General features: G+C 42.9%; 1 protein-coding gene across 3 annotated transcripts in view; it reads right to left on the bottom strand.

The window, feature by feature from the left end:
• Positions 1–1,754: 1,754 nt before the first annotated feature.
• Positions 1,755–15,880, bottom strand: part of cers3a (ceramide synthase 3a) — a 102,604-nt gene continuing 88,478 nt past the window's right edge. For 2 of the 3 annotated variants that reach the window (XM_072564886.1, XM_072564885.1), the window contains exon 11: positions 1,756–6,458. In XM_072564886.1, coding sequence (XP_072420987.1) covers positions 6,336–6,458 — 123 coding nt within the window. In that variant the 3' untranslated portion in view covers positions 1,756–6,335. Of the gene's footprint in view, positions 6,459–15,880 lie in introns of all 3 variants that reach the window. The other variant, XM_072564887.1, reaches the window with a different exon arrangement.

The raw sequence follows: 15,880 nt of genomic DNA on the forward strand, positions 1-15,880 counted from the left end.
GATTGGCTGTTGGTACGGGACACAGATTTCACATTTTGGGCAAGAAACGTGGGGGGATGAGAGGAAAATCTTTTTACTCTATTGAGGGACAGAGGAAACAGATCGTGAATGATTTGAAAAAGAAATTGAACAGGCACTTGAAGGAAATAAATGACAGTGGTATGGTGAGATAGCAGAGGAACATACTGGATTTGTATACCATAGGAATGGAACTGGATTGTTGTACGGTAAGCCAGTGCTGACTCAATGGGTTGAATCGCCTCCTTCCATGACATAATGGCTCCATGGCTCATAGGAACATAAAAAAGTAGGAGCAGGAATACATTATAGAGTTTACCAAATAGGTTCGCCATTTAATATGATATCAGACTCTTTGAGCAGAAGTTTGATGATTGTGTGGACTGCAAAATGCTCATCGGCACTGCCTCACCTTCATGCAGTTGCCTCTTTGCTTAAAAATACAAACTCCCCATGGGCTGATGCTCAGAAACCACTTCCATTTAGCCAGTGGCATCCTCTTTCAGTGGGGAATTCATCACTGTTGTCAAACAATTTTTAATAAGGCCTCTGTGCATTCAAATTGGCTACCAGTCATCTTGGAAGGTAGGCACTGCCCAATTACATTTGTGGCTGCTCCTTGACCATTACTCTAACTGCCCCATTTGCCAATTAATACCCACTCAACAGCCTCATCCCATCACCAGTGGTGGGATTCATCATAGCTGGGCATTCCCTGAATGCCATCTTCTCCTCTTCTCCACATTTGCCTGTGGACACTCACCTGGACCAGGGTCACGTGGTCACTTTGTTTGCTGCAAAACCAACTGTATTTATGGTCTCTGCATCAGCACTACCAGGCAACAAAGAATTGCAGCCTCTGATTGGCCAACAGTTCCTAGTGGACAGACCACGCCATCCTCAACCCCAACAGCACATTTCTCTGCAACTCTCAAGTGTGAGGGGAGAGACCCCATCATCTCCATTAAATAATATCCCCAGTCAGACTTACTGACAGAGTGATTCGGGCACAATCTTACACTCACCCAGAGGGAAAATCCATAAATAATATTTGAAAATGAAGGTACATGTCCGTGCACAGCCTCAGATTTGAAATCTACAAGATGAGTTAGTTCAGTATGCACACGATGTGACTGGTCATTCCTCCGGGTCCATTTCATATTTGCTCTCTCACCCACATCAATACAAATATGCACTCGTACTCACTCACTATGCCACATGTGCACACATTCACAGCTGACTGCTTCTGTTTGGTCTCTTTGGTATAAGTTGCATTGCTTTGTAAAATTGGAGGTAAAAACAATGACTGCAGATGCTGGAAACCAGATTCTGGATTAGTGGTGCTGGAAGAGCACAGCAGTTCAGGCAGCATCCAAGGAATTGAATCCTACTGTAGGGAAATTGCCATCTGCCAATCACATGGATCAGATCTCTCTGATAAAAAGTGTTAAATCACAATCTGTTAAAAAAGTGGTTAATGAACAAGGCTTTTCACTAAACGGACACTGTGAAATCTTAAGTAGTAAATGCCACACTCAACTGATCAGGTACTTCTGTGCAGAGGTAGAAAGGTAATGGTTCATCTTTAATCCTTCATCATATCCGCTGAGGGTTTCCAGCACTTTGTTTCAGATTGTCAGGAGCTGCCTTATGTACAAACATCAGTGCTCAAAGTAATCACTGTCACCACAGCAGCAGCTCACAGGAATAGTCAGATAACAAATGCTTTATTGTAAACAAAATTTCTATTCACCATTATTTTAACATTCACATTGTCAGAAACAGAATACATGCTGAAATGTTATTTTTATTAGAGGTTATAGTTGTTTATAAAGAATTATCAGAATGGAATCAGTAAAATTGCACATATTCAATAAAATATAAAAATATTAGAGATCTGTATTTTCAGTTTCAAACACTTTGATACATTATGGTGAATAATCAGGTCACAGAGTTCACGACCTGTCACCAGTAAGGGGTCTTCACACTCTGAGGGGACATGTCACACATTTTAGCAATGGAAGACATACAATCCTCTGGTCAGAACATCATGCCTTGTGCAGCCACCAGCTTGGTCAGGGTCCCATTCAGCTGCTGCGTGTGACAGGCAAGGTTCAGGTCCGAACCAGTTAAAGTGGCCATCATTCAAATACTGAATTCATTGGCTCACAATGTCATCGATATCCCAGCACAGCTTAGACACCCCCGGAAAGATGCAAAGTCAGACCCGTTTGGGGATACTGGAGAATGGTGGGTTCTAACTGAATGGACACAATTAATTGAACTTTGAGATGCTTATTCCAATCAAATCCAGCCTCTTGATTATAAGCAGACAGCTTATTATTTCTGAAGAGAATTGGAATTTCTAAAGGGAACTTCAAATAAATATTTGATGCTTTGCTCGGTAAGTGTTTCCTACCACTGCTGCCATCATTGTTCTTTTGTTCACATTATATTGTGTTGGAGGCCAGTACAATTCTGTTGGCAGTAGTTATACTGAGGTTACATGAGCAATGTTGAGGCCAAACCTCATGAGATGCTGCTCCTCAGACTGAGCTGTGTGACAGTGACTGCACACACTCTGTGCAGTGTGGGACCTTCATTGGGAAGATGTTCAAGAATGACTTGTTTATCTGGATTCAGTCTCACAATGCACACTGTGTGAAGGAGCCAGATTGAAAATCCCTCCAGATTAGTCTTTATTAAATTGCTGCTTACCATTTCACAGAACTAGGCCAGGATTTGAATAACAATAAAAGTACAGAAATGGTTTCTGAGAGATATTCTGGCTTGGGCTGTGCCGGAACATTCCACAGCAGGGTGGGTGCAGAGTTGGGGGTGGGGGGAGGGGGTGGTGAATGGCATTTACAGGGTAGCTTTTCTGTTTGCTCATCAACTACCATTTCCCCTTGGCTCCTGTACAGAGAGCAGATGTGGAGAGAGCTTCAGCCTGGATCCATCCCACCTTCCAGGCTGAGGAAAGAAGTATGGACATGACAGGAGAGCTCAAAAAGGAGCAAAATGCAAGGCTGTAATTCAAAATTAGTGGTCAGTGCTCAAAACAAAATGGTGCCCAGCACCTGTACTCCATTACCATCTCCATCAAACTTGCCAGCACTGGGAAAGAACCTTGAATAAAATTAAGTACAATGCCAGTTAAATGCTTTAGGGAAAAAAAAATCCTAAGGAAAAGCAGGAGAGTCCAGAGTAACAGAGCAGTGATCAGCATTAGCACACAGTCTGGATCTCAGTTTTAATAAAATGAAATATAAATATGTTCATAAAAGGAAAGAGGATTGTAGTTTCTAGTTTATGGACTTGATTTGCAATGTGTTGCATTGTTATACATGATATTGATCCTGAAATGGATTTAAATTCACACAACTGAACTAAGCTATTGAGTCACTATGTACAGCACAATAGTATTGAGTTAAATTTCAGGATAAGTAACAAACCTGCAGCAGGTTTGAGAAAACTCATTCTCAGCATGGCCTTATAAAGGTCCAAGTCATTGTAGTGGAAGGGATTGCTCCTTTCATAGTCAAAGGGGAAAAATGGCATTTGTACGGCACGTTTCACAGCATCAAGTCATTCCAAATCACTTGCAGCCAATTAAGTTTTTCTGAAGGGCTTTCACAGTTGTAATGCAGAAAACATAGTAACTGGTCTGTACATAGCTAGATCCCACAAGTAACATAAAGAGAGCCAACTAGTCTTCATCTCCCAACCCACATCAGACTTCCAATGCTCAAGTATTTAATTTATTGGAAGGCAAACAATGGGGTAAATTCCACTAAGCGTATTACCATACTCAGCCTAGGCTAATTTCTGAGGTAGCTCCTTTCAGTATTGTTCCTATTCAGTGATAGCCCACCATGGGCATACAGCATTGTCACATCAAGCCTGTTGCATTGGACAGTGAAACAGAAAGCAACCAAAGTCCCTGGTAAATGCCCCATTCTTTTAGTATCAGTGAGAAGGAGATTTTATTGAACTGTGATCCCAAAGCAGTCATGGTACAGGTCAGGAATCAGATTGTAGCTAAACTGAGGGCACCCACTAACAGATCTGTGACTAAAACCAGACAATTACATTTTCCCTATCCTGTGCCTTGCTTACACTTGGTGATGGAGGTGTTTGAATCCGAACTGCAGGTGGAGGGGAAGGCCTAAAGGGAAGAGAGGCTGATGGGACTGTCAGGGTCAGGGCAAGGCAGGGGTCAGGGAAAGGCAGGGGTCATCTTATTAATCTCTCCCCACCTTTGCAAATACTTGACTTCACCACCTGGTTAGAAGGAAGCTCGCCAGAGGACTCACTGGAGTCTCTTTCCCCCTTAAAAACTGGTTTTGCCCATTCAGCTGTTGTTGCAACTGTTCCCATGGACTCCATCCCAACATTTCCTACTCCAGCCCCGATGTCAGCAAACTGCACACGGAAGAACGCAGAGGCTTCTGAAAGCCTGGCCAAGCTAATCCTGAGACAGAAACAGATAACAAGGTCACAGTGGAATTTGGTTAACTGTTGGAGCTCTTACTGACGACAGCTTCTGGGATAACCATGCTGAACCTGCCTATGGCTAGCTCAGAATTTGCAGGTGAGATATAGCTACTTCTAGAATAAAAAAAAATCTGATCTCTAATTAATATCTGTTGAAGGTTTAAAACGACATGCTCATTCACATAATCAATTATCTGGAGAACGGATTGAAGGCAGTTGTCAATTAATTAACAAACTGTGAAGCCTATCCTATACTTTTCTTTCAATCAGTAAAAAGTGATTATCTGGTCATTAAACTATCACCGTTTGTGGGAGCTAACTTTGTACTTTTCATTATCCTGAGGCTGTGAAAGGCACCTGAAGAATAGATGCATCAAATGTCGATCTCTGCCTAAACACGAAGGGTTAATTTGTACACTCCGGTTCATGTTTGCATTTTCATACTTGTGGATGTGTTTTCACATACAGGGGGTTTTGTTCTCAAGGTGAAAACCCCATGGCACAGGTGGGAAGGGGATGGGCCTTAACTGTCATGGAGATGGATTTCCTGTCCAATTAAGAGCTTCAGATCAGTTCTTGAAGTTGGAGAGCCGATCAGAAGTCTTCCACCTTCATGTAAACACCCAATTATTCTATTAGGTAAATGACTAGGAGGGCATCTCAAAAAGAAATTGCTCTCCTAACCACTTTTTAAAGAGCAGTTATAAAGAAGTACACAAAGCAGTCAAGACCACCTTTGAAGAGGAGGGTGTAAAATCCCTGTATATGCAGGCAGGGAAGAGATGGGAGGCCTTCCTGAAACCCCGCTGTCCCACTACCACCCAAGCCATTGCCTAACCTCCAGGCAGCTGATAAACCCTCATACCTCAGTTACATTGGGAAGCTGGAGGCTGATGGTAAAGTGTCAGTCAACCCCAGTCAGCTGTAACAAAACTCTTAATGAGCCAAACTGCCTGTCCTGCCTGCCTGGTGAGCAGATTCTCTCTCTGGATCTCAATCCCATCTCCCCAAAGGCAGAGGGCGTATGAATAGTGCCCTACGACCAATATTTTGAGATAGCCAGGCTGTTGCTGCCCTGGTTAGAACATAAAAATTTATCCCTGGATCAATTTAAACCTAGATATTTGTGTTTGAAACAATAGTTCAGACTTCACATGAGAAGATTCTGATATTAAAATTAATGTACACATGGGAGAGTTATGCCCAGTACATTCTGCAGAATTCCTGCAGCAATGGTGATCAACAAAATGCAGATTGGAAGAGGTCTTATTAAACTTATTAAAAAAGGACCATTGACCATTTGATTTTCTTCTCATTAAATCTGCTTTGATTGGTAGGTTCATTTTAAGATTGCTGAGGCTAATGACTCCTAGTGACTCAGTGCTCATTGTGTGTGTTGGGAGCTGAGCGTGTTGGACATGCGAGTTTCCTTGTGCAGTGCATTTTGTGTTAAAAACAAATTGAACCTCTTGGACCAAATTTTCAAAAAAGTTCAGCCAATAATGCATTTGGTCTGGACAGACACTGTGCCAGCAGTGTGTTGGTCAGTGTTGGCTCAAAAACAGCAGCTATCTGCACTTTGCTCGCTGACCAACGCTGAATACTTAGTGATTTTCTCTTCAGTGCAATTTCTTGAAGCACCTGAAGAAACTCTGAAGAGGAAGAATTCCACAAAGAGTGACAGCAGCCAACACTCACTTCAATCCAGGTCCAATAACAGCACACGACTCACTAATCATCAACACCTGCTCCACAGGCACTGCTACCAGTTCCACACATTCCCTTTACTGTGTCACAGGAGCTGACCGGAGTGATGTGGGTCAGTGACTGTGATGACGATTAACACCCAGATTCTTTATGGAGCCAGCACCATTCTTCAAGCCCTCGTCATCTTCATCACTCCCATCACACTCCTCTTGATCACTGCGATCATCACCATCCAACTGAAAGACAAACAATGTTGTTTTGTTAATAGACAATTTGCAAGACATACTTTAAAGCCACTTGTGGTACAGTTGTAATGATGTTGATGGGCCCATTGCTAGACTATTACTCCAAAAACCGAGTTAATGTTCTGGAGACAGGCTCGAATCCCACCATGAGTTGGTGGAATTAGAATTCAATAAAAAGAAATCTATAATTAAGAATCTACTCATAGCAATGAAACCATTGTCAATTGGTGGAAAACCCCATCTGATTCACTTATGTCCTTCAGGAAAAGAAATCTCTCTGATCTGCCCTCTGAAATGGTTGAATGAGATGCTCAAGATTTAACTCAAGTTACTGATGCTTGAAATTTGCTCTGATCCATATTACTGACCCACAGTACACTTTAATTTGCAGCAGTTATGTTCCACAGGCAGCCTCAAGAGAAAGGATTTGGCCTGGATCATTTCAGGTGCCCCGAGTGTGCAAATAAAAAAGGTGCTATCTCCAAGTTCTGCGCTGAACTCCAGCTGGATTCAGGAGATGCGAGTCTGCTGTTTTCAGTGTCTTTAATGATCCCAGCTCATTACTATTTCCGATTCTAGTGAGCTAAAATACATTTTTCAAATCTTGAGGTGGCACCTAGCTCAGCATTACTGGAGGCTGACACTGGACATTCCTTGGTGCACTAGTTCAACATCAAGGTAGCTGTTTTCCACAGTGATGTCACTGAGCGAACAGCACTGGGATTGTCAGCCAACCTCCAGGATTGGAGCGAGTTCCCAGAAGAAAATCATTGGGACATTCAAAAGAAAGCTTTCCTTTATTCTTGTGATCCTTTCACTGAAAGGTTGTAACATCTTTGGGGAAAGACGACAACAGGCCGCTATGCAGAATCATCCAACTGACTAACAAAGGATTTGATCAGTTCCCAACTGGTTTAAAGGACAGCCAAGGAGGAGAGATTACTGCAATGATTTATCCTCTGCAACCAGCAATCAACGCAAAATACTGGGAGGGTGTTGGCTCCTTTAAGGAGGTTGATTGTCATTGACAATAACGTTAAATTGACTTAATGACTTTCGGAAGGGTGCACTTACTCTACAACAGGAATCCTCAAAAGATGGCATCATTCTGTCTGTCAAAAGGACAATAACCAACCTCGTAACTGAACTTCAGTTCTGATTGCAATTAAAATTAGAATTGAAATGTTAACTCTGTTTCTTTTTCCATAGATGCTGCCAGATTTGTTTAGTTTCTCTAGCACTTTGTTTTAATTTTAGTAGTAAATGGAATCAGACTTGGATAAACCATTATCTTTGCTGATCGCAACTGCTTGGAAGAACGTCATGATTTGGAGATGCCGGTGTTGGACTGGGATGTACAAAAGTTAAAAATCTCACAACACCAGGTTATAGTCCAAAAGGTTTAATTGGAAGCACACTAATTTTCGGAGTGCCGCTCCTTCATCAGGTGATTGACTTCACCTGATGAAGGAGCGTCGCTCCGAAAGCTAGTGTGCTTCCAATTAAACCTGTTGGACTATAACCTGGTGTTGTGTGATTTTTAGCTTGGAAGAACACTAGTCTTGGAGCGCCACCTTGTGGTTGGTCAGCTATGCTCAGGAATTGGCCAAAATGTCCAATTTCTTTCCAACATAACTTTAACCAGGTGGAGCATTACAATGTGCTTCACTGTCTTTGGGAAAACTTCAGACAAAAAACTGAGGGGTTTCAAGACTGGGGGCATATTTTTAAGGTGAGAGAAGGAAGATTTAAAAAGACATGGAGGTAACATTTTTTTTTAAAACAAAGTATGGTTTGTGTATGGAATTTCCACAGCAAATGGTGGATGTGGGTACAGTTAGATATTTGGATAATAAATGACTGGAGGGATATGGGTCAAGTGCAGGCAAGTGCAAACCAGTTTAGTTTGGTTAGTATGGTCGGCATGGGTTGGTTGGACCGAACGGTCTGTTCCCTTACTATATGACTCTATATCCCTGACTAAAATCACACTTTTAGCTGGAAATGATATGGATGTCAGATAGACTCAGATGCTTACAGGAAAGGAGGAAGCCATTCAGCCCATCGTGTCTGCACTGGTCCAATAAATATGACTAAAATCTGATTTTCTTCCCCTGATGACTATGGCAACACAAATGGATATCTAAATATTACTTAACATGTTGAGAATTTTAGACTCAACTACCCTTTCAGGCCCACAGTTCCAGATCCTCAACATCTTCCACATGAAAAAGCAGTTCTCCTCAACTCGATATAGCCTTACCTCTTACCCTAAACTCTATGCTCTGTGTTAACTGATCCCTCGACTAATGGGATAAGTGACTTCTATATACAACATCTATGCTCTTCATAATCTTATACACCTCTATCCGGCTCCCTCTCAACCAGGAAAACTAACCCAGCATTTCCAATCGCTCCTAATAGCTCAGGTGTCCAGGTTAATGTCATCTGCATCGTCTCCAGAATAATCACATCCTTCCTATAATGCAGTGACTAGAACACACAGTACTCCATTTGTGGCATACTCAGTGTTCTGTACTTTCCTAGTATAATCATGTCACAGCTATTAAAGCCAAGGATCCCCTATGCCTTCATTACCAACTTACCTACTTGTCCTGCGGACCAGTTAGGGATTTGAGTATGCACACCCAGGTACCTTTGATCTTCAGTACGTTCCTGCCATTCATATTGAAATCCCTTGTCTGGTTAGCCTTCCCCAAATGCATTATGTCAAACTTTTCTGGATTGGATTTCATCAGCCACTGCTCTGCCCAGCTGACCAGTCCATTGATATCCTCCTACAGTTTATGGCTATTATTCTCATCTATTTATGACCTTACCAATTTTCATATTATCCATTAAATTCTTGATCATATCCCTACATTTAAGTCCAAATCATGAATGCATACCACAAATGGCAAAAGCCCTAGCACTGCCAGCTCAGGACTCCACTGGAAACAGACTTCTATTCACAGACACATTGTAAAACAATCAGCTTCCTGTCTTTCAGTCAAATTTGGATCCAATGGGTCACTTTGTCTTCCATCCTCTGACCAGTCTGCATGAGGAACCTTAGCAACTGTTTTATATGCTGTTGCATTGTTTTGGAACTTTGGGGGAAAAAAAAGTCAAAACAACAGCACTTTGAAAAGGGAGAGGAACAGACAAAGGAAGCACATGGTGAGGTCAGTGGAGGGGAGAGAGGGAGAGATACTGATACAGCAGTGAACCTGCACCGTTACTGCCTTTGCTGTTTGAATTCATGTATCGCTGAACATTGGAGTGCATCTGGGAAAATTAACAAACAGTGAAATTCAGAACAAATCTTGGAGGAATCTGTTTGGGAGAGGTCACAGCACAGAAACAGATAATTGGACATTTTAAGCCTGAAAAATGCGTTGCTGGAAAAGCGCAGCAGGTCAGGCAGCATCCAAGGAGCAGGAGAATTGACGTTTCGTGCATAAGCCCTTCTAAGCCAGGCCTTATATTAAGTCTGCAGTAGTGAGTAGAGTGGGTTCTTTCTTGATTATACGTTTTATTGAGATATGTCTCTTAATTAAACTAAAATATAAGCCATAAGTATTAATTTAACTTGGAGCAGTGTTTCGTAAAGGAATAAGACTGCTATTTTCTGGGTCTGTAGATTGAAATAAACAAAAATGGCCTTTAGTAGAATGATATGCTCTTCTTGTCAAATGTGGGAGTTTAGGGAGCGTTTGCGTGTCACTGAGGATTATACCTGTAATATATGCCATTGGTTGCGAATCCTATCAGATTGAATGGATCGGTTGGAGATACAGTTAGAGGCAATGAGGAATTTACAACAGCAAGGGGATATGATGGATGGCAGTTATAGGAAGGGAGAAGAGTCGCAGATACATAGATGGGTTAACTCTAGGAAAGTAATAGAGGTAGGCAGTTAGTGCAGGAGTCTTCTGTGACTCTCCCCATTTCAAACAAGTATGCTGTTTTGGAAAATGTAGGGGGTGATGGATTCTCAGGGGAACGTAGCACAAACTGCCAAGTTTCTGGCTCTAATGCAATGAGGGGGTACGTCAGGTTCCAAGAGATTAATTGTGTTAGGAGACTCTCTAATCTGAGGTACAGACAGACGTTTCTGTGGCCAGCAGCGAAAAAGCAGAATGCTGTGTTGCTTCCCTGGTGCCAGAATCAAGGATGTCTCGGAGAGTGCAGAATGTTCTCACGGGGGAGAGGGGCCAGCAGGAGGTCATTATACACACTGGAACCAACAACAAAAGAAGGAAAAGGTTGAGATTCTAAAGGGAGATTGCAGAAAGTTAGGCAGGAATTTAAAAAGGACGTCCTTGAGAGTAGTAATATTAGATTACTTACAGTGTGGAAACAGGCCCTTCAGCCCAACGAGTCCACACCGACCTGCCGAAGAGCAACCCACCCAGACCCGTTCCCCTACATTTTACCCCTTCACCTAACACTACAGGCAATTTATAATGGCCAATTCACCTGACCTGCACATTTTTGGACTGTGGGAGGAAACCTGAGCACCCGGAGGAAACCCACGCAGACACGGGGAGAATGTCTATGTGGAGTTTGCACAATCGCCTGAGGTGGGAATTGAACTCTAGTCTCTGGTGCTGTGAGGCAGCAGTGCTAACCACTGTGCCGCCCACTGGATTACTCCCGGTGCTACAAGCTGGTGAGGGCAGGAATGGGAAGATTGAGCAGATGAATGCATAGCTGAGGAGCTGGTGTATGGGAGAAGGATTCACTTTTTTGAATCATTGGAAGCTCTTTTGGGGTAGAAGTGAACTGTACAAGAAGGACGAATTGCATCTGAATTGGAAGGGGACTAACATACTGGCAGGGAGGTTTGCCAGAGCTGCTTGGGAGGATTTAAACTAGTAAGGTGGGGTGTGGAACCCAGGGAGACAGTTAGGAAAGAGATCAATGCGAGACTGGTCCAGTTGAGAACAAAGGCAAGTCAAACAGTCAGGGCAGGCAGGGACAAAGCAGAGAACAAGGTAGGACTGATAAATTAAATTGCATTTATTTCAATGCAAGAGGCCTAACAGGGAAGGCAGATGAACTCAGGGCATAGTTAGGAACATGGGACTGACATATAATAGCAATTACAGATACTCAGGGATGGACAGGACTGGCAGCTTAATGTTCCAGGATACAAATGCTACAGGAAGGACAGAAAGGGAGGCAAGAGAGGAGGGACAGTGGTGTTTTTGATAAGGGATAGCATTACAGCTGTGCTGACGGAAGATATTCCTGGAAAAACATCCAGGGAAGTTATTTGGGTGGAACTGAGAAATAAGAAAGGGATTATCACCTTATTGGGATTGTATTATAGACCCCCTAATAGTCAGAGGGAAATTGAGAAACAAATTTGTAAGGAGATCTCAGTTATCTGTAAGAATAATAGGGCGATTATGGTAGGGGATTTTAACTTTCCAAACATAGACTGGGACTGCCATAGTGTTAAGGGTTTAGGTGGAGAGGAATTTGTTAAGCATGTACAACAAAATCTTCTGATACAGTGTATGGACATACCTACTAGAGAGGGTGCAAAACTTGACCTATACTTGAGAAATAAGGTAGAGCAGGTGACTGAGGTGTCAGTGGGGAGCACTTTGGGGCCAGCAACCATAACTCTATTAGTTTTAAAATGGTGATGGAAAAGGATAGACCAGATCTAAAAGCTAAAGTTCTAGAGGTAGGCTAATTTTGACGGTATTCGGCAAGAACTTTCAAAAGCCGATTGGAGGCAGATGTTCGCAGGTAAAATGGGAAGCCTTCAGAAATGAGATAACAAGAGTCCAGAGAAAGTATATTCCTGTCAGGGTGAAAGGGAAGGCTGGTAGGTATAGGGAATGCTGGATGACTAAAGAAATTGAGGGTTTGGTTAAAAAAAAGGAAGTATTTGTCAGGTATAGACAGGATAAATCAAGTGAATCCTTAGAAGAGTATAAAGGCAGTGGGAGTATACTTGACAGAAATCAGGAGGGCAAAATTGGGACATGAATTAGCTTTGGCAAATAGAATTAAGGAGAATCCAAATGGTTTTTACAAATAAATTAAGGATAAAAGGGTAACTAGGGACAGAATAGGGCCCCTCAAAAAATTAGCAAGGCAGCCTTTATGTGGAGCCGCAGGAGATGGGGGAGATACTAAACGAGCATTTTGCATCAATGTTTAATGTGGAAAAGGACATGGAAGATATAGATGTAGGGAAATAGATCGTGACATCTTGCAAAATGTCCATTTTACAGAGGAGGAAGTGCTGGATGTCATGAAACACATAAAGGTGGATAAATCCCCAGGACCTGATCAGGTGTACCCTAGCATTCTGTGGGAAGCTAAAGAAGTTATTGCTGGGCCTCTTACTGAGATATTTGTATCATTGATAGTCACAGGTGAGGTGCCGGAAGACTGGAGGTTGGCAAACATGGTGCCACTGTTTAAGAAGGGCGGTAAAGACAAGCCAGTGAACTATAGACCAGTGAGCCTGACCTCGGTGGTGGGCAAGTTGTTGGAGAGAATCCTGAGGGACAGGATGTACATGTATTTGGAAAGGCAAGGACCGATTAGGGATAGTCAACATGGCTTTGTGCATGGGAAATCGTGTCTCACAAACTTGATTGAGTTTTTTGAGGAAGTAACAAAGAGGATTGATGAGGGCAGAGTGGTAGATGTGGTGTATATGGACTTCGGGAAGGTGTTCAACAAGGTTCCCTATTGGAGGCTGGTTAGCAAAGTTAGATATCACGGAATACAGGGAGAACTCGCCATTTGGATACAGAACTGGCTCAAAGGTAGAAGACAGAGGGTGGTGGTGGAGGGTTGTTTTTTCAGACTGGGCCCTGTGACCAGTGGAGTGCCACAAGGATCGGTGCTGGGTCCACTACTTTTCATCATTTATATAAATGATTTGGATGTGGGCATAAGAGGTATAGTTAGTAAGTTTGCAGATGACACCAGAATTGGAGGTGTAGTGGTCAGCAAAGAAGGTTACCTCAGATTACAGCAGGATCTTGACCAGATGGGCCAATGGGCTGAGAAGTGGCAGAGGGAGTTTAATTCAGATAAATGAGAGATGCTGCTGCATTGTGGGAAAGCAAATCTTAGCAGGACTTATACACTTAATGGTAAGGTCCTAGGGAGTGTTGCTGAACAAAGAGACCTTGGAGTGCAGGTTCAAAGCTTCTTGATATTGACAAGTGGTCTGGTATGCTTTTATATATTTGTCAGAGTATTGAGTACAGGAGTTGTGAGGTTATGTTGTGGCTGTACAGGACATAGGTTCAGCCATTGTTGGAATATTGTGTGCAATTCTGGTCTCCTTTCTATCAAAAAGATGGTTAAAAAAAAGGAAGCATATGTCAGGTATAGACAGGATAGATCGAGTGAATCCTTAGAAGAGTATAAAGGCAGTAGGAGTATACTTAAGAGGGAAAACAGGAGGGCAAAAAGGGGACATGAGATAGCTTTGGCAAATAGAATTAAGGAGAATCCAAAGAGTTTTTACAAATACAATAAGGAGCTGCAGAAAATGGGGGAGATACTAAACGAGTATTTTACATCAGTATTTACTGTGGAAAAGGATATGGAAGATATAGAATGTAGGGAAATAAATGGTGACATTTTGCAAAAATGTCCATATTACAGAGGAGGAAGTGTTGGATGTCTTGAAATGCATTAAGGTGGATAAATCCACAGGACCTGATCAGATGTACATTAGAACTTCTTTTTCTTAACCAAACCCTCAATTTCTTTCGTCATCCAGCATTCCCTATACCTACTAGCCTTTCCTTTCACCCTGACAGGAGCATACTTTCCCTGGATTCTCGTTATCTCTCATGCTCCAGTTTCCTCCCACAGTCCAAAGATGTGCAAGTAAGGTGAATCAGCCATGCTAAATTGTCCTGTAATGTCCAGGGACATGAAGGCTAGGTGGATCAGCCGTGGTAAAAAAAAACAAGGTTACAGAGATTGGGGATGGGGACTGGATGCAATGCTCTTTGAAAGGTCAGTGTGGAATTGATGGGTTGAATGGCTTGCTTCTATACTGTAGGGATTCTATGATTTTATGACATCTTTCTTGAGTTTGCTGCAGTGCTCCAGGAAGGCTCAAGAGAAGCTAGAAGAACAGCATCCCATCTTCTGCTTGGAGATCCTACAGCCTTCAGGATTCAATAATAGAGTTCAATAATTTTCAGAGCCCAATACCCTTTTCCTTCACCCATTCGCATGTCACAGGCCCTCTCATGACAGAAGCTGCTTTCAGCACAGCCAACCCATTTTTAGCTACTGAAAGTCCCCATTATAAGCTATTCTTTCTCCCTGGTTTACTATCAGTCATCCCTTTGTCTGCCAAACTGTCTTTCGCATTTCCCGCCCATCCCCAGCCCACCCACCCACCTGCTCACTCCTTGCCCATCCCCCACCCACCCACCTGCTCACCCCCCGTGACCAACCCCAGCCCATCCCCCGCGCCCATCCACTCACTCCCTGCCCAACCCCATCTTAAGCATAAAGGCCATCATTTCTTAGCTGCTATCAGTTCTGAAGAAGGATCACTTTCTTTGTACAGATGCTGTCAGACCTACCGTGTTTCTCCCAATATTTCTGGTTTGATCCTGTTCACATGTAACCTGTCCACCATGACCAGGTTGCACCTCCCCCAGAAATCTGACACCCTTTCACCTGCATTCTCCCTCCAACCGCACGTTTATCTGCTCCATTTTTCTAACCTTCATAATATACATTGATGAGTTGAATGTAGGAATTGAATGCAATATCTCTAAATTTGCAGATGACACTAAGCTGGGTGATAGTGTGTGCTGTGAGGAGGATGCTAGAAGGCTGCAGGGTCACTTGAATAGGTTGGCCGAGTTGGCAAATACTTGGTAAATGCAATAGAAATGTGGATAAATGTGAGGTTATCCACTTTGGTTACAAAAACAGGAAGACTATTATCTGAATGGTGATAGTTTAGGAAACTGAGAGATGTAGGGGACAGCTGGGTGTCATGGTAGAACAGTCGCTGAAGGTTGGCATATAGGTGCAGCAGGCAGTGAGGAAAGCTAATGGCATGCTGGCCTTCATAGCTACAGGATGCGAGTACACATAGGAGGGTCTTGCTGCAGTTAAACAGGGCTTTGGTGAGGTCACACCATGAGCATTGTGTGCAGTTTTGGTCTCCTCATCTGAAGAAGAACATTCTTGCTATTGAAGGGAGTCCAGTAAAGATTCACCAAACTGATACCTGGAATGGCAGAATAGAATAGAACTAAAGAATCCCCGCAGTGTGGAAACAGGCCATTTGGCCCAATAAGCCCACAGCGACACTATGAAGAGCATCCCACCCAGATCCACCCCCTGCGCCCCCCCATCCTTCAAGCCCACATTTCCCATAGCTAACCCAC

This window comes from Chiloscyllium punctatum, chromosome 48, assembly GCF_047496795.1.
Source record: "Chiloscyllium punctatum isolate Juve2018m chromosome 48, sChiPun1.3, whole genome shotgun sequence".
Lineage (NCBI taxonomy): Eukaryota > Metazoa > Chordata > Chondrichthyes > Orectolobiformes > Hemiscylliidae > Chiloscyllium > Chiloscyllium punctatum.